Here is a 19269-nt window from a genome sequence, read left to right as displayed (position 1 = left end):
ATCAAACACGCAAAGGCAAAATCAAATACCCAAAAATTGGAAAGTTGGAATTCCAATTCCATTTTCTATGGAATTCAACTCCTATTAAACACAGCCTAATATTATTTCTATATATTTATGATCATTGCTGAGGCATTCTTGAGTTGGATTAATATTTTATTTTCTAGGTGGGTCCCATTTCTTTGTCCGTCACTTGTAATGGAACCTTAAAACCTGGGACAGACAAGTCAATCCTGTTATGCATCAACCTTAGACACACTCCAAATAGACAAAACTGCATATGTTAGCTTCATTCATTCCCATGATAATCTTCATCTTTACTTCTTTACATGTAACCCAAAAACAAGCAAAAATTTCGAAACCATTGAGGGGGGAAAAAAGACTAATATAAGATGCTAAATGTCGAATTTAATCCCTTTCTATGTTTATTAATACAAAGTATTATTCACTTGAACCCCATTTTGATATTAGAAGAAGATGAGTAAAACAATGATGAAGCCGAGAAGCTCGTGTTGACGCTTCCCTGGTACAAGCTTTGCATTGGCGGGTTTGACGATGAGGTCGCCAGAACTCCAGTCGAGTTCTTATTTTCGTGATTTTCTGGTGTGGGAGAGCCCTTGAGGAGGACATCTACTTTTGCAAACTCTTCTCTTTCATTCTTGATTTCCTTGAGCATTGCAGCCACATCTTTCATAGTAGGTCTTTCATCGGGCGATGAGTTTACGCATAATAAGGCTATGCCCAATACCTGCATCATTTCCTCAATCTCGGATTCGGGTCGGGATAGCAAACTTGGATCTAGAACTTCGAGTCCTCCCCTTTTCTGCCTCACCCAATCAACTATGTGAAGTCCATCAGGTATCGTTGGATCAATTGCTTGTTTTCCGGTTAAGACTTCCAATACAACGACGCCGTAGCTATAGACATCAGTCTTTTCTGTGATCTTCATCATGCAGCCATATTCTGATGAACAAAATTAACAAAAACTCAGTCACTTCAACTAATCTTGCTGAAAAGGGCGAAAAATTAACTACTTAGTTTTGAATTTGCATATAGGCTCATTTCTTCGTATAATCTGCATGCGAAAATGGTAAGTAGAACTGACCAAATAAAAGGCATTCCAACATCGAATATATGGAATAAAAGAAGAAATAGTTACCAGGGGCAATGTATCCATAGGAACCTGCAATTGTATTTGAAGACCGACCAAAATCACCATCCTCGACAAGCTTCGCAAGGCCAAAGTCCGCAATGTAAGGCTCGAATTCAAGACCAATGAGAATGTTATTGGCCTTGATGTCTCGATGGACAATTGGAGGCACACAATCATGGTGTAAATATGCAAGTCCTTGAGCTGCCCCTAACAAAATTTGATACCTCAGCTCCCAAGCCAGAGGTGTCCCATTCCTCTCATGTAGAAGACTGCCTAAACTCCCATTAGGCATATAATCATACATGAGCAATCTCGTGTTTTTATTCCAACAGCAACCCAAGAACTTGACAATGTTTTTATGGCGAATTGAACCGAGCGTTTTCACTTCTGCTGAGAAGGAATCACGAACGCCAGACTTTTCATCGTTGCATCCATTAGTTGCGGCCATTGCTGTGGGCCATAGTTTCTTCACGGCTATGACTTCCCCATTGTCCATATCCGCACGGTAGACAACACCCGAACATCCTTTTCCTATCACATTGGAATCTACAAGGCATCTCAATACTTCTTGTACCGAAAAGTTGAGTTTCTGGAATGGAGTGAACTGCCAAGGCAATGAATCTCCAATCTCCGATTCATCATCACCTCTAATAGTTCTACGAGCTCGAATTACTGCAATTATTCCCATTATCACCATCACAATTGTCATAGCAATGAGCAATACAATTGCTAATTTGAACACCCTCGACCTTCTCATCTCACTCCCTTGTTTCGCCGCTCCTAGTCCTTTAGCATTACCCAAGAAACATGAGTCCCTCCCGAAAGCACATAGGCCTTGATTTCCAGCCAGGTCCGTTAATGCTAACTGGCGAAAGAGCTTGTTGTCAGGAAGAAAACCGGTGAAATTGTTATAAGATACATTGAGAGAGATGAGGTTATCTAGGTTAGCAAGAGAACTCAAATCCCCCTGAAGCTTGTTGTGCGAAATGTCAAATATAGAAAGCTTGTTGAGTGAAGAAATTTGGGCTGGGATTTCTCCGGTGAGTCCATTCCAACTCAGGTTGAGAGCTATTTCAAGAGATACAATTTTACCCAACTCCACAGGAATGCTGCCAGAAAGCTGATTGCTGCTAAGATCAAGTAGTTGGAGACTGGAACAGAGGCTAATTGATGGAGGTATTGATCCAGAGAACGAATTCTTGTTCAACATTAGCTTGCTCAATGAAATAAGACGGCCAAAACTTGCTGGAATAGGACCAGAAAAGCGGTTACTTGAAACATCAAGAACCTCAAGCCCAGATAGAGATGATAGGGAGTTAAGCAGGGGACCTTCTAATGTATTATTACTTAGGTCCAACATTTGTAACTCTGTGCAACTTCCAATTTCATCAGGCAATGGCCCGGAAAGTCGATTTCCAGAAAAATCAAGAAAATTTAAGCTCTTCAACCCTCCAATTTCTTTAGGAATTCCACCCGTGATCCGATTGTTTCCAAGTCTAAGTCTAACTAGGGAACTGCAGTTACCAATATCTGAAGGTATCGACCCCGAGATATCATTAGAAATCAACAAAAGCTTAGTGAGGTTTCGCAGTTGAAATAAACCAGGAGGCACAATACCAGTGAGTGAATTGTGAGACAAATCTAATGCTTGAAGATTGCTACAACTAGCCAAACTTGAAGGAATGCTCCCTTCAAGCTGGTTCTGCCAAGCCAAAAACACTTCCAGGTTTGACAATTTTCCTAGCTCAGAAGGAATCAAACCCGAGATCTGATTAGTGTCGAACTGCAATTGAACAAGACTTCTAGCATTTGAAAGAACAGTAGGAATTGAACCAGACACATTATTATCACTCAGCATTAGTTCTTCAAGCTCAACTAAACCACCAATAGACCAAGGTATAATGCCAGACAAAGAATTCAAGGACAAATCTATAGAAATTAACTTGGTGCAATTCCCAATCTCATCTGGAATTTCCCCAATAAAATTATTCTGCCATAATAACAATTTTTCCAACTTTGACAATTCGCCAATCTCTTTTGGAATTGAACCAGAGAGACTATTCTCATACAAATACAAGTTCATAAGCTCAGAGCAGTTACCTATTTCAGGTGGGATTTCACCAGAGAGCATTGTGGTGTATATGGACAATGTCTGCAGCTTCTTGAGATTACTCAACGAGGCCGGTAAAGAACCTGAAATCCGCGTATCAGCCAGGCCTAAAACTGTCAAATTGCTGCAGTTTCCGAGCTCATCGGGGATTTTTCCAGCGATATCTTTGTTACCGCCGGCCCGGAGAACCTCCAGACTCGATAATTGGCCTAACTCTGATGGTAAGTTTCCATCAAGCTTATTATCGAAAAGCAAAAGGTTCTTTAGGCCTTGACAATTGAATAGCTCAACTGGGATCTTCCCAGTTAATTCATTTGAGTTCAAAATCAAATCTTGAAGGGATTGAAGCTTCCCAATGCTTGAAGGGATTATACCCACAAGACCATTTGAGCTCAAGTCAATGACTTTGAGTGCAGTACAATCACCAATTTCTGGTGGAATAATTCCAGTGATGTTTGCATCAGAAATCGCCAGTTTCTCAAGATATATAAACGATGAAAGATTTGACGGCAAAGGGAGCTCAAGAGGGATTGATAGAATATTGATTTCAGTAACAAACCCTCTTGAATTGCATGTTATGTAATTCCATTTGCATGGTGTAGGATCAAGTACATTCCAGTTCGAAAAAGGTGGTGGAGGTGAAGAAGAAGAAGGGCTGTGCAGCCATGAAAACAGTACAGAACCCTCATGGCTGGTGGCGGTGGCGGCCACAGCGGCAGCGAAAAGGGTGGCTAAGAAAGTTAAAGAAAACAAGAGAGGTGGTGGTGATGAAGAAAAAAATTGGTTTTGTTTGAAACTGTCAAGGTTGTAATAAGATTTGTGCCTCGAGCTTAGGGGAAACATTTGCCTCAATTTCCAAAACTTTCTTCTCGGGTTTGCATAATTTGGGTTTTGCTGTTGGTTTCTCAATCTGTGTGTATTTCTTGATTTGAACTCAAACTCAAAAAACTCAAAATGTTCACCGAAAGAAATATACTAAAGAAATGCAGCCAAGAAAGGAATACCTAGACATTGGAGACCTTGCAACAATTCACCATTACACACACTGTGAGTTTGTCCACATATAAATACAACATATACATACATATAATTTACTGGTAGAATTGATTATAATAATAAGTGGGCTTGGGGTGGGGTAGCGTGGGGTACGATAAACAAACACTTGTCAAAGACTCAAAATGAGTTCTAGTACGTGTGGGTTGATTCTTTAGGGTTCTTTTACGAGTAAACACGAGAGTTTTGAAGACCGGTTGGGTACAACTACACAACTCAGTGTTTGTATTCTTATATTTAGTCCATGTTTCTCATTATTTTTCCATTAAAATGAAAAATATAATCANACAACTACACAACTCAGTGTTTGTATTCTTATATTTAGTCCATGTTTCTCATTATTTTTCCATTAAAATGAAAAATATAATCAATATTCATCACATGAATTCATCAAATTTGAATTTCTATTTGAGGCTTATAACAGTTATATTTTTCATTCTCATTTTTACAAAAAAAGGAAACGAACGCCCCCTTTATGGTTTTTGCAAAATGAATAGAGAATAGACACTGTCAAGGCGTCACTCCTTACTCTGGTCTATATTATGTATGTGTTTGAGCCACATTATTTTGAAAGAATGTATTTTGAAATAAAAGGGGGCTCTTTCATCTCTCGCCTGTGCGTGCCTAAACATTGATGGAGAATGTGTAATTAAAAGATGAGGAAAAGTTTTGAATTTATATGAAATATTATTCTATCGAAGAATGTGTGATTAAAACGATGTCAAATTACTATTTAAGAATATATTTTTCTAAAAGAATACTGCTCAAACGGGGCATATATATCTTTTTAGTTCGACTAGACAATCAAGGGAAGAAAAAATGAAATTGAACTAAAAAATTAATATAGCACAATTATGCTCGTCTAATTTAAATATTAACACTCGTCTAATTTAAATATTAACATTCATAAAATTTCAAACACTAATTGGCAAGATTTAAAAACTTCAAAATAATATGGAAACTATTTTTACAGAATTAGGAGAGATGGATATTGAATTGATTTGGGATGATAAAATTGTCAATGATGAACCTGGACTGTCAGATTGCATCATATCAAATTAGAGTGCAATCACTAACCGTTCAAATCAAACCTTTCAGATGTTCCTTATCCCTTCAATATTCACACATTCGAACTTATTGGTCACACTTTCTCATCGCATCTAATACCAATAACTTCTCATTGTTCTCATCCAATTACCAAGGTGGACGTTGACTTGTACTCTGCATACACTGATCGCTAAGCCCTTTCCGAGTCATTGAAACATGGTTTCATTTTGAAAATTTTAAAGCTCCTGGTGAGAAATGCGTGAGTGCGCCTCTAAAGCCATCTTTGCTACGTGTGCAGCCATAGCCAGAGCAGCGGGCGCAGGTGGTACGTAGAACCACTTATATGGCCTAGGACCCTAGAGTGTAGATCAGGGAATTGTACAAAATTACAACTTAAGAAAGTGTAACACTTCATCTATTTGTCAATGATTATTTAAATCTTTTCTACATAGTATTTTGAAGATTTATTCCAATTCATAGAAATCTTCGTTTAGCAACTTAATATATCAACATAATCTGGCCAACGACGAGAATTAATTACCACTTAATTAAAACGGTTAATTAGATATGTGATTCACCTAAAAAGTTATTTAAAGTTGACTAAAAATTCCTTACCATAACTATTTAATAGCGTCATTTAATTCCAATAAGTTACACAACAATTATTGGAATGGCCATAATATAAATGTTGTAACTTGTAAGTGTCCTCGTCGACCTTGATGACCTTGAGTAGGACAATGAAGCCATTATAAATACACTATACTCTCTATCCTTGTTGAGGTTGACAAGGTGACATAGGACAAAGAATACATTATAACTAAACTATACTCGTCGACCTCAATAAGATTGACAAAGGTGACATAAAAGAAAAGAGATTTCCTTGTGAATTGTTTTTTCTTTCTACAAAACATTCTAACTTGAATTATTGACAATCGAAATCTTGATATCACATAGACTAAACCTTGAAGCTTTCATAGAGGTATGTGTTGGTCCCAAATTAATCTAACCATTACCAATAGCACAAAAATAAAAATAGAAAGTATTGACCATGCGAATTGAACTCTCCAAGTGGCCAATCAAGAGTCATACCACGTGTTCCTTCCTGCACGCAACAACAAACGGTCAAGCGTATTTGGTCGGTTCCAGCGGTGGCGTGGAGTGGCTCTCGATTGGCCACGTAGAGGGTCCAATTCGCGGGATCAACATAAAGCAGTAAAGAACACGAATACTTTTCGTCCTAAGATCCAAATGTTTAGCGAATCTAATTCCTAATCACCCATGGAGCATAAAGATCGATATTGTTGAAGTTCACAAGCAACATCAAATGGCTGAAAACCATACAATGTGTCACCATCTCAGGAAGAGGCATACCCAGCTAGTGGAAAACGTGTTTGTCTAAATAGCACTTTTCACCCATGGTCACTATCAATTGATAAGTCAAAACTGGATCAAAATTTTGGTCAACAATCTGCACCCTATATTCAATCAATCATGCTACATGTACACAAATTTTTATCAGACAGATTGACACATTATCCATTGGTTTTATTGAATATTGGACAAAAAGCAATTTAAAACCGGCCAATCCAATGTTGGCATATCATCATCTATAATGCTTCCTGTATATTTCATCTATTCAAGGAACTTAATTCTAATCTAGTTGGGATACCACAGTATACATGAGGCTATGTGTTGTCTTCTTCATTTGCTCACTTACTCGCAAGCAAAGTATTTCAACCAGTGTTCAAAAATTGTAAACAATCATTGAACTTGACCAGAGCAAAATGTTACTTCCCATATTTATTGGACTAACCTTAGTTAAAATCTTACCAATTTATATCTACTAAGAACACTAATCAAGTATGCAAGGTGAGATCTGGTGCGGACCAGTATGTACATAATTGATCCGACATTATTAGACCATCTTCAATGAGGAACATCAAATTTGATGTAATTTTACGTCAAATTTGGTATAGATTATTGGAGATGGTTTTACATCAAATTTTATCTTGAATTTTTCATTACAAATTATATTATTACTAAAATCGTAAAATTTAAATTTAAATGTAATGAACTAAAATATTGCATTTATTAATGCATTGAAAAATATATTAAACATATTACTGCAATTAAAATTTTACATTGAACACAAGACCAATTTTAATTTATTATTGAAATAATTATAACTTACTAATTTATTAGAATTTAAATATAAATGAATAAAAATAACCATCACAATAAAACAATTATAAATCAATTAAAATCTATTAATTTTAAAATATAAAAGAGGGATATAGATGGAATAATACTTATTGTAAAGTGGAAAGAAGGACAGAAGGACAAAATGGAGTTATTGAAAATTCTCAAATTTGGAGTAATACTATTCATTTCACCAAATTTTGCACTATTTCACCAAATTCATCGGAGAGGATTTTACACCGAATTTGACCCCTCACTGGAGATGCGTTTAGCATATGGAATTCTTTCTGTCCTTTTATGTCATTACATGATTTGTATGATTGATATGAAAGAAAGCTTAAAGTTATTTCTTAATAATAAAGGTACAACTTTGACTCGATCATAGAGAAATTCTCAAGGATCTTAGTGAGTTTGGAGCACGAGAATACAATATATCTATCTCTATCTCACGTTCTTAATTTGTGTGTATATATATACATCAATCATGATTTCTTAAGCACCGAATGATGTGACATACTACAATAGACGATGAAAAAATAATTATTAGTTTTAAAACTAATTACACCGCCTATTGTTAAGCATTGTACACCGGTGCTTAGGAATGATATAAATCTGTGCTTCACCAACACATTGGAAAATATTTGGAAGCTGCCAATATCTCCTATTCTCAATAACTTTTGATTCCAATGCATCTTATCAAACCTTATTTAATATTGCATTCAATTCCTTATCAAATCCTCAAGATTGATATACTTTTTCTCTCTTGTATGATATTATTTGTTCATTTTTCCTATTGTACACTGGTAATTCTGTGCAATACAAAGAATCGAACAGTTTACAATGTGAAAATAAATAATATTTTTCATAATTTTTTATTGGCGCAATATAATTACCCAAGGCATACTTGGAGTTGGTGAAGAGATTTGAATATCTACTCGTTCAATCTTGAATATTGAAGATGGTATCAATATTTTTGCTGGTGACAAATCGTACATTTATAAATAACTTCCTATGACATCTTTTAACCGTAATAGAACATAGAAATTCGCAAAATAAACTGATATCAAACCTACAAATTATGCATAATATGATGAAAGATTGCTAAAACAGCAAGCCTGATTAATGCAATGTCATGCGCATAAGCGTGAACTGTTAATTAAATTCATGAAACAAAGTTTTTAATTAATTAAGTACTTATTTTGATTAAGAATGGTAGAAGCTGGTGAGATTCGCAGTCTTTCTAATTATTTTGACCTAACACAAGCATCCATCGAAGTTAGCAATTTTTTGCCTCGGATCACAATTAGATCCAATGAAATTAGTTTTTATATTGTGCATTTGAAGAAATTATTAATTTACTAATTTGAATTTTTAAATTATATTAGTTCTGAGAATTTAGGAATTTGAGGGTGAATAATTATAGTTTATTCTAGGTGACAACTCACAAATATATCAATTTAATAACAACTCTCTTGTAATACATAGGGAGATAATTTTTTTTTCTTTAACTATTTGATTTTAATGTGTACTTGAAATGCAATATTCAATATATTTAATAATTTTATGATTTTATGTAAGACAAATGCACTAAAATATGTCTTGCCACGTAAAAAAAACTTGGACAAAATATGGCATTGAACCAAATACTTAGGAATTTTTTTATTTTTTTTTTCCAAACTTTATTTTGAATTTTTAAATATTTCCTTTTTGATTCACTCTTGATTAACAATTGATGATACCTTTTGGGTTATGTTGAGTGCTTTTTTTTGTAACATAGAAATTACATTTTTTTAAGTTCGTGTTATATGAGTAATATCATAAAAAGTATAAACTTCATATGTATCGAGTAATATTATCTGAAATCAGTTAATCGAGTCAATTTTTCGGTCGAGTTCGTAAAAATAGTTAGTGGGACCTACTTAATGGGATCAATAACAATATAAAATTTACCAAAATGAAGAAAAATCCAATTAAATACAAAAGCCAAAAAAATAAAATTAATAATGAACCATAGTGAGATAATAATTCATATTTTGTAGTTAAGTGGATGCAGTGGAGATGCACTTTAGCAACCACATCCCAGATTTTGAGGCAATATCACGTGAGTAGAAGTTATTCACTTTTTATAAGATTACTTTATTGTCCATTTGCAAAGAATAAATTAAAAAGGGGCCATAATGTTCATTAAACAAATGTTTAGGGGCTAATAATCCAAATTAAAAAAGTTAAACGGCGCTGCTAAAAGTCACAGGTCCCTGATTTTAGGGTCATAATCTTGGGAAGCTGCCCAAATTGGAATCTTAACACGTTTGCACTGACACAAGTCGTCAACCCCACCTCACCTGCCCAAGCACAAACCTAACTAACACACTTACTATGAATTTAGTTTTCGATATTTTTTATGAAAAATATCATCTAAATTTTTACTTTTATTTTCTTTATTGATATATTTCTCATGAAAAATATTTTCTTACTTTTGATCACATGATCATATTTTCTTTGAAAACAAGAAAAATAATTTTTTTCAAGTAATTCTCTCTCATCTGCATCCTGTCTCTCATCTATCCATTATTTAAAAAAAAATAATAATAATAACATTTTCAAAGTTAAAAATTAACTCAATCAAACAAATAATAATAATAAAATTTGCATTAATAAAATAATAGGTAATTTAATTACTTAAAATTTATTTTCTTATGTAAATTCACTATTGCAATCAAATGCACCCTTACTTCCCTTTTTCAAAAGGAAATTATTTTGATTGTTTTAGAATAATTGAGAGGAAAAGGAATCCAAAAATAATAAATTAATCTGCATTAATAAAATAAAAGTTCGTGACGGATGCAATCCACATCAGGTAGTCGTGAAGCAATAATAGATTTGGTGAAATAGAAAAAAAAAAAAGGTTGAACCCCAACCTTAAGGGTCCCCCACCGCCCCTGCCCTGGAGCATCGTGAGAGAGGTAAATCGCAGGTTATGCCTCCAATGGTACAGGATAGAAGGCTGATTGTACACTTACACTTATTCAAGAGCCAAATCCATATTTCAGGATTCGAACCCTTGACGCGATAGTTTCAAGTAAAACTGGATTTCTCCAACCTCCCCTTTTATCACTTGGAGATGTGCCCTGAGGGCAAGATTTGATGAAATAGATATGTATGTGAAGAGGTGAATTATCTGTACTTGCACTTAAAGAGCTTGAGAAATTTGTTATTTGGAAATTGGTTTTGGCCAATTCCTTCGCAGCCTAAGTGAAAAGTGCAGAAGATGTCCTTTTATATTGCCAGGAGCCATTAGTGAGATGAACAATTCCCCTTGTTTCACAAAAGTTTTACAGTGTAACACTTGTTTGGTCCAATTTTTTTTTTTTTTTTTTTCTAACTATCTTTCAATAGAAGATTGTAAGTACCTTGTCTGTAAAAAATCTGTGAACCTACCCTTTACAACAAGCATCTTTCTAGTGAGATATCACTAACTCTACCATACTAGTTCTACTTAATATAACTAATAACTAATTATAGAGTAAATCAATATTAATTCAAACTAGTTATGAGAATTAATATTTCCAATAATCACTAAACTTAATGTGATGTCTTCGGTTGCTCATTACAATTTCATATATCGAGTTTTGACCACTAAACTTTTCAAAATGTTGAACATTATTCATTGGGATAATTTCCTTTTTGCAGCTTTAAAGAAATAGTTGAATGGTAGACAAATTACACACTTGGTGTCCCATAACCATTAGATGCCCAATCATAGAAGAGGAACTTGCCACGTAAAAAGGTCTCTCCGATTGCTTATTATATTGTGACAGAGTCTTTGATTTTCCACTCTACTTTAAGATGGTCGAGTTTTACCACTAAACTTCTCAAATTGACGCTTGGGCAATATGGAAATTTTGGCATTATCAGAGGCACTTCAGGGAACATGCTTGCTTTATGAATATATGATTAGAATGGTTTGAATGGTTTAGCATTCTAAAGGTTGAACCCCATCCTTGAGGGCCTCCATCGTCCCGCCCCTAGAGTTTTGTGAGGGAGGTAAATCGCGGAATGTGCCTCAATAGGTCAGGGAACAAGAGCTGCCTGTACACTGCGCTTACAAGGAATCCAATTTCATGTCTCAGGAATCGAACCTCCATACTACGACTGTCAGCAAGGCGTAAGATAACCTCACTCCTGTCCTTTGCACCACTGAACTATGCCCCCGGGGCTGGTTTAGCATTCTTCTCCTGCAAGAGAATGAATGGTTTGTAGTGTTTGATATGCAAAGTCAAGTGGATGGAATTTTACAAGAGAGAGAAAATAATATTATAATTATAAATCTTTTAGCAAAAAATTATTTTTTGTTATCACATTGTAAAATACCCTTATTTGACAACCATTATTCAAGAACTCTTTTTTCAACATATTCATTTTCGATCACATTCACACAATAAAGTATTCTACATGTAAACCAAAATTTTTTCTCCACCTTTTAACTACACATTCTCTAAAAAATTATTATTCAAAACTTTATTTTTATCAAATAATAACCATCAAACAGGACCGTAGTATGTAAAGTGTATTATTTTATTTTATTTTTTTCAAATACTCTATTATATTTATGATTCCGAAAATACTTCTTACTATACTAGAAATAATCAAAATTATTGACATTTATAGTACAAGTTGGTTATTTAGACTATTTGAAACAAAGCAAAAATAAAATCATCTAATTTATTTGAATTCCTAAGAAAGAAAATAAAATTAGTGTTACCTTGTTTCCCGTAGGGGTGACATGGAAAATAGACACCAGTCACTTCACATGCTCATTGTAATATTTTGTGACATTTATTGATGATTTTAGTCGTTACACTTAGATATATTTCATTCGTTCTAAAAGTGAGGTCATACCACTCTTAGGACTTTTTAGCTTACATTGAGACACAGTTTTCTGCTAGCATTCAGATTCTAAGGTCCGACAATGGGGTAGAATATATGTCTCATAAATGTCAAGCATTCTTGCAACAAAATGGTATTATCTCTCAGCCTACTTGTCCATATACTCCACACCAGAACGGGGTAGTCGAAAGAAAGAATCACCACTTGTTGGATGTTGTTCGAGTTTTGTTTTTGGAATCTTCAATTTCGCCTAGATTTTGGGTCGAAGCTCTATCCATGGCTATACACCTAATTATTCGACTTCCTACTCAACATTTGGATTTTGACTCGCCTCATTTTCGTCTGTACAGTACACATCCCAGTTACGATATGTTATGTTACACCCCTAACCAAACCATTTCGGCACATCACGCTCACTCCTCAGCGAGGTGCCACGTGTCTCTCCGAAGTGGTTCTAAAGTAATATGAGCCTAGACCTAACTTTAAGTTCACATGCTAATCTCCAAGTGAGTTTTCCAAAGCATCCGAAGTGTCCCCATGTCGAATCATAGGGTACACTGAGGCGCTTCTTCAAACAGCTCTCAGCCGCTTGTTTCAGAGAGAGGGAGATCTTTGTCAGAATCCCTTTTATCTCAATGGATTAATTGACGTGACATTTCCATGGATTGATTAATGTGACGTATCAACTTTATGTCAATTCAACTCAGAAAAATTAATTGCCCGTCACTTTAGACGCGGTTGATTGACGCCTATGATCGGACACCTTAGACTATCAGATGCATACACATGTCCCACATCCAACAGTGCTTCTCGTCTATAAATATCAAATGTTTGGCAAGCGGTAATGGTAATGAAACACACACTAAACTTAGCTACCCACACACAAGTGTAGTTTTTCTCCTCCCCACTCTTACGCAATTCCGACACCGTTCTGATCACCGCCCACTGACTTGATCATCAAAGTGTATGCGACTGCCACCACCCCCGTTGATTCCAATCGTGTGCTTCTAACCACGTGTTATTATGTGCAGGGAGGAACACGTGGAGTGGCTCTCGATTGACCACGTGGAGGTCCAATTCGCAAGGTCAATAGATTGACGCCATTTGTGGGAATATTCTATCCAAGAGTTCCCCATTTACCACCGAAAAAAGCCATCGAAAAATCATTGACTTGCCTTAAAAAATGGACATTCTTGAAAAAGAACCAAGTCAACCTACAGTATGAAAGTTCTACACACCCTTGAAAAAATGAGTGAAGAAAATAATTTATAGCAATGAGGATCGAAATCCCGAACTTAGAGGTGCCTCTGAAAAAGAGATTCTCTGAACAAACGTCACGCACCAGAAACCCCATCACCGGCGTCGCCAAGGTGATAGAACAACAACACTCACTGAAAGAATGGCTTAGATAGCTGCAGGCATAAGGGACATTGCAGCCCAAAATATGGCAATGCGCGAGTTTTTCATGCAAGCCCAAGGTCAGCAAGGCTTTCCAATGCCACAAGTGCTGCACCCAACTCAAGGACAAAACCCGACATCTTATGCCTGAGGTCATTCAAGCCACTATAGAGAACACCCCATTGAGAGAAAAGTGGGAGTGGATGTCACTTCCTATACCCAAGGCACTCACGTGGCAGAACCACAGTTGGGAGAAAACTTCCCACCAGAATACGAGTCTTAAAGGTCGGTTAGTGTCTTTGACTAGATAGGGTGAAATCTTAGCAATAGGGTTCGCTCTATACAAAAGTCAGCCCAGCATGAGTAGGATCAGGAACAAGAACAAGAAGCACTTCCTCCGCCTAGAAATAGGCGAGAGATGAGAACCATAGTGGATTAGGGCAATCGAGAAGGGGCACCTCCACCTCCCCAGAATGCGCTAAAAGGGGAAGGTTCTGATGGGACATGTCGCTCCTATGAAATCGACGACAACGATGATATCTTCCCCTTCTCGAGAGAAATTCGAAGCTTCCAAATGCCCACAAACTTCATGCCCCCTAAAATCCCAAAGTATGAGGGAAATGGGGACCTCCCAGAAGCACCTCACCAAGTATATGACACAAATGAGCCTCATCGGCACTGAAATGCAAAGCATTCCATCTAACACTTATCGGAGTTGTCGAGGTATGGTACAGTAGACTAACACCTCTAAACATTAGAAGTTGGCCGAATTTGAAGAAAGTTTTCCTAAACCAGTACCTTTCATGAAGGGAAGGAGAGGCCCCGGTGCAACGCCTACAAGACATGAGGCAAGCCCTTGGAGAGACGCTGAGAAGCTATCTTGCCAAGTTTATTGATGTAATCACGTACTGTGAAAAAGTCACTGACAGAGAGGCCCTTTCAACCTTAAAGAGGGGCCTCAACATGAACGCTTTATTCTGGAGAGACGTGCGAAGCAAGAATCCAACTACTTATGATGAACTGATGGAAATGATGAGGATAGAGATCATCAACGAAGAGATGATTGACCACCAAAACCATGCAGCTCAGGAACTCCCTCAGCCTTAGAGGTAGGTAGGTCGAGGACCAGCAGTGCACCTCATCAGGCAGCAATGGACCCAGGCAGGGCATACAGTAGCGCCCACCTCCGAACAAGCATTGACCTCTGCCATACTGAATGCAATGCCAGTTTTAGCATACGAGGAGACAACTGTCGAGGTAGGAACATCCAGAGGAACTACCAACACGAACCGGCGAAAGAAGAAGTGGGCAAACAGCCCTGGAAAGGGCGAAATACTATACATTCCATCAGCTTTATGGCCACGATATCAGCGAATATAGGAACGCCCATCGATCCTCACATCGAAGTAACTCACGCTCGAGGAGAGATCATAATCAAGAATACCCCCTTAGCTCCACCTTTCTCAGCAAGGATACGAGGCGACTAAGGGATCAATCACCTCGAAAAAGAGAGACGGGAGATAGATCTCGAGGGGAATACATGCAAAGGAATCAGGCCCTAGCCTCCAGAGGCTAGACTATCCGAAAAATTGAAATTCAATATCATGAACAAAAATATTTTTCAGATTCGTGATACGCTAAATGTACTTATAATTTTGTTACATATCACATAACCAAGAAGACAAAATATGCTATTTTAAGAGGTGACTAACATTAACAAGGCTAAAACGATATGTAAGTTATTTTTTTAATAAGCTTAGAACCCATTTGGCTGGGCTTTTACTTTTATTTTTATTTTTTGTAGAATAATTTCTAGAAAAAAATTAATGTAGATTAATTTTCGTTAAAAACTCTTCAAGTAAGATAAAACACTTTCAAAAAATCATTTAAAATAATTTAAAAATATTTTTTAATTTCAAGAGTAACTTTCAATTTTCAAAAGGGTTATAAACAACATGATCACCTAAAATGTGACAAAAAGGTAAACAAGGGAATACGAGTGTCTTAGTCACACATAAGTATTTACTTGCGTAAATACTCAAATTAGAATTAAATGCCCAGCATTTAAAAATCAATTTTGAGAGAGATGCTATGTTTACAGGAGAATTTTATAGGGAATTATGTAGGATTCCACTTAGCAATATTTCAATAGGTGTTGGACGAAAAAAAAAAAAACAGCCATACAGGTGTTGTACTATAAAACAGCTTGTGCATAAAATCTGTGCAACAGCTCAACTATGGTTTGAATTACAAGAATCATCAATAATCTAAGCCCAGTAAACTTCAGCTCTATTATTTGAGGCAGGAGCGGATGTTTGATATATTTAAAAGTGTTAAAAAAAAATTAAAAAAAAAAAGGATGTGCCATATTTTCACAAGTTTATTTATTAGCTTATTTAATATTCCTATTGATTTTTAACTGTCAAACCTTGAAAGATTAATTATAGAAATCGTGAAAAAAAGTGTATGAATTTTGGCAGTAGTTATTCCTGATTCATTGAGATGCTAAGCGTATTAACTTAAAATATTTGAACTGCAAATTTTATTGTTTTTACTTAGATAACGGGAGTTGATTTCATGTTATACACATATAGCTCGTGCACAATAAGTTTTATATTATCCTAGATATTTTTAGATTTATTTTGAAGGAAAATATAAGGATTTGTTAAATTAAAGTGATCTTTCCTTTTATTAAACTTCTAACAAATTTAGGATATCTTTAGGCATATCTTTTATTATAAAATTGAATATTTAATAATTTAGGATATTTTTTCTTTAATGGCATATATTTTATGATAAGTTTATCTTGTTATTGTATATTATCAAGATGTATTTTCTTTGTATCTTTGATAGTCATTTTAAAAAAGGTTGAACCCCAACATTGAGGGCCCCCACCGCCCCATCTCTGGAGTATCGTGAAGGAGGTAAATTGCAGGATGTACCCCAATAGTATAGGTGGGCGCGGGTCGGTTCGATTCGATTCGGTTCTAAAGAAAACCGAACACAACCAAAATTTTTGGGTATTTAGTAAATAGAACCGTCGGGTCCAAATATAATTATGGAACCATTCGGGTTCAGTTAGGTCCAGTTCGATTTCGTATTATAATTAAATTTTTTAACATTTATAATAACACTATCTAAATACAACTAATAACACATTCAATCGTAGTTTTACAAATTAACATAATCCAATTTAATAACATGTAAATAATAAGTTGTTCAACAAGATTAATCTACCAATGCTTACAATTTACAAATACCAAATAGTATATAGTAATACTAAAACTTCAACTATCCATCAATTGCTTGACTTACCAATTGAACAGAGAGAAACCAGCAAAACATTCTGGAAAACCCTTAAAAAGCATAAGCTAACTGCTAACTAATCTCATTAACATGATCAACTGGTTATTTCTCCAATTTAGATGTTGCATACAAACCTACCAAAACCAACCTGTATCAGAACTAGGGGAAGAATTGAGTGTAAGAGAAATTTTTACTTTGTGAAGAGACAACACACAAGTCTGACAGTCATTGAATATAGTTCATTCAACTATAGATGACTTGATAACATGGAAAAAGAAACGCATAGGAATTGGGGAGAAAATGCAACATTAGAGATTCAACATGGAAGCTGAGTTCAATCCCATATGTAGTGGACAAGGGATAGTAATAGTCTAAGGTAGATCTTTCAAGACAGACACTGATAAAAACATGTTTGGATCATGTTGGGCTAAGATGAAACAATAAAATGGGTAATGGGGCCAAAAATTAAAAAAAAATTAGAAATGAAACATATTATTGGACCAAAAATTTGGATTTAGAAATTGTTAATTTGTTTAGAAATTAAAATTAAAATAATTTGATTTATTCAATATAAAAAAATTAGAAATATTCGGTTCTTATTCGGACTTTCGGTTCTTCGTCTAGAATCGAGAATTGAACCGTACCCGTCGGTTCTCAATTCAGATACCCGTTCGGGTATTTAATTTGACAAGACCATCGGGCTCAGTTCGATTCGATTTGGTCGGTTCAGTTCAAAAGACTTGTCCAGTCCTACCCAACAGGATAGAAAACAAGAGCTTACCCGTACACTGATGCTCACAAAGAGTCCAATTCCATATCTCAGAAATCAAAACCTCACACCACCACTGGGTTATGTCTCGGGGGCTCTTTGATAATTATTTTACTTATAAGTAAAATAGTTTATCAAGAGAATAACGATGCTTTAAGGAAACAATTCACGTTCGTGACATTGCCAAAATATTTGTCGAATCCATGTAAGTGCAAACAGACTTCATGCTTTATTGAAGATTTCCAAATCTTCTTCAACCATATTTGGAGAAAACAAACAAGAGTGTTAATGTACAATCTTATTCATTGATCAAGCTATTTGGCGAGAGTTAAGAATGGTAAATTTTAATCCAAATGGTGGTTATGACCGAATACAATAATGAAATGGTGATAAAGTCAAGATCAAGAAATTTGATTCTACTTCTACAACAAGTCAAAAGAATAAGAAAATAAGGGTGTTGTCCTTAGATTTCTTTTGATTGTTTCTATTAATTTTGCAAAATTACAAAATCGATATCATTGTATTTTTTATTTTTTGATTTACTGAATTGTTTTACCCATGTCATGGGGCCAGATATGTTTTCCTTCTAGATTTACCATATTATATCTAATGTGTTGATTTTAGTTTTTCAATTAGTTTTTGTACTCAATTAATACTGCACAATCACTTCACATCCTATACGTACCAGTCGAAATTGTTTGAAACTAAGTGTGGATGTTTTGACTAACTGTCGTCTAGAACTATAATTATGAAATTAAAATTCATTTTTTAATAATTTATCTAAATTTTAGAATTTATCAAAAAAAAAATTAAAACTCTATCCATTATAATGTGTTTATTGTTCAAATCTATATGTTAGATGTGTATTTATTGTTTAATATCTCAATAAGAGAGTGAGGGCGTAAAAGAAGTATTCCAACTATAATCTTGCTACATTGTCAGAGGATTTTAATACATTGGATGACAGAATGCCACATGACGTTATATCAATGGACTGTTTTAAAAACAATCAATACTGACATTTAATTATTTTTTGCCATAACTTCATCTATCAACCAAGGTGTTTCCTCTGGTAGAACAATATAATTCATTCCAACTAATCGAGATAACTTGTTTATGATGTCATAAAATTGCTTGAAGACATTTATTTGTTTAGAACACTATAACGAGTAATTGTCCAGTTTTAAGAAAAGGAAATTTTGAAAGTTGGTGTATCAACCTATGGGCGTGTAATATTTGCATCCACGATTTATTTTTTTTACTAGCATCCTATTCTTTCATCTTTCATTGCATAATAATTGAGTTCTCAATGAACTATTTGAAATAACCACTAAATAATGTACGAAA

The 19269-nt window shown here is 35.2% G+C and overlaps 1 protein-coding gene across 1 annotated transcript; it reads right to left on the bottom strand.

The window, feature by feature from the left end:
- Positions 1–383: 383 nt before the first annotated feature.
- On the bottom strand, positions 384–4240 carry LOC111380012 (receptor-like protein kinase 2). Its single transcript, XM_023003473.1, has 2 exons — positions 1160–4240; positions 384–963 (listed from the first exon to the last, which is right to left on the bottom strand). The coding sequence occupies exons 1-2, from the start codon at positions 4104–4106 to the stop codon at positions 446–448; spliced, it is 3465 nt and encodes a 1154-aa protein (XP_022859241.1). The 5' UTR covers positions 4107–4240; the 3' UTR covers positions 384–445.
- Between the last annotated feature and the right edge of the window lie 15029 nt (positions 4241–19269).

This window comes from Olea europaea, unplaced genomic scaffold (assembly GCF_002742605.1).
Source record: "Olea europaea var. sylvestris unplaced genomic scaffold, O_europaea_v1 scaffold2079, whole genome shotgun sequence".
In the NCBI taxonomy this organism is placed as follows: Eukaryota; Viridiplantae; Streptophyta; class Magnoliopsida; order Lamiales; family Oleaceae; genus Olea; species Olea europaea.
This window is presented reverse-complemented; position numbering and strand designations above follow the sequence as displayed.

Excerpts from the sequence above, each read along its gene's own strand:
- LOC111380012 (XM_023003473.1), bottom strand. The coding sequence starts at position 4,106 with ATGTTTCCCCTAAGCTCGAGGCACAAATCTTATTACAACCTTGACAGT. Across the intron at positions 964-1,159 it reads CTATGGATACATTGCCCCTG|AATATGGCTGCATGATGAAG; the intron begins GTAACTATTTCT and ends TTTGTTCATCAG.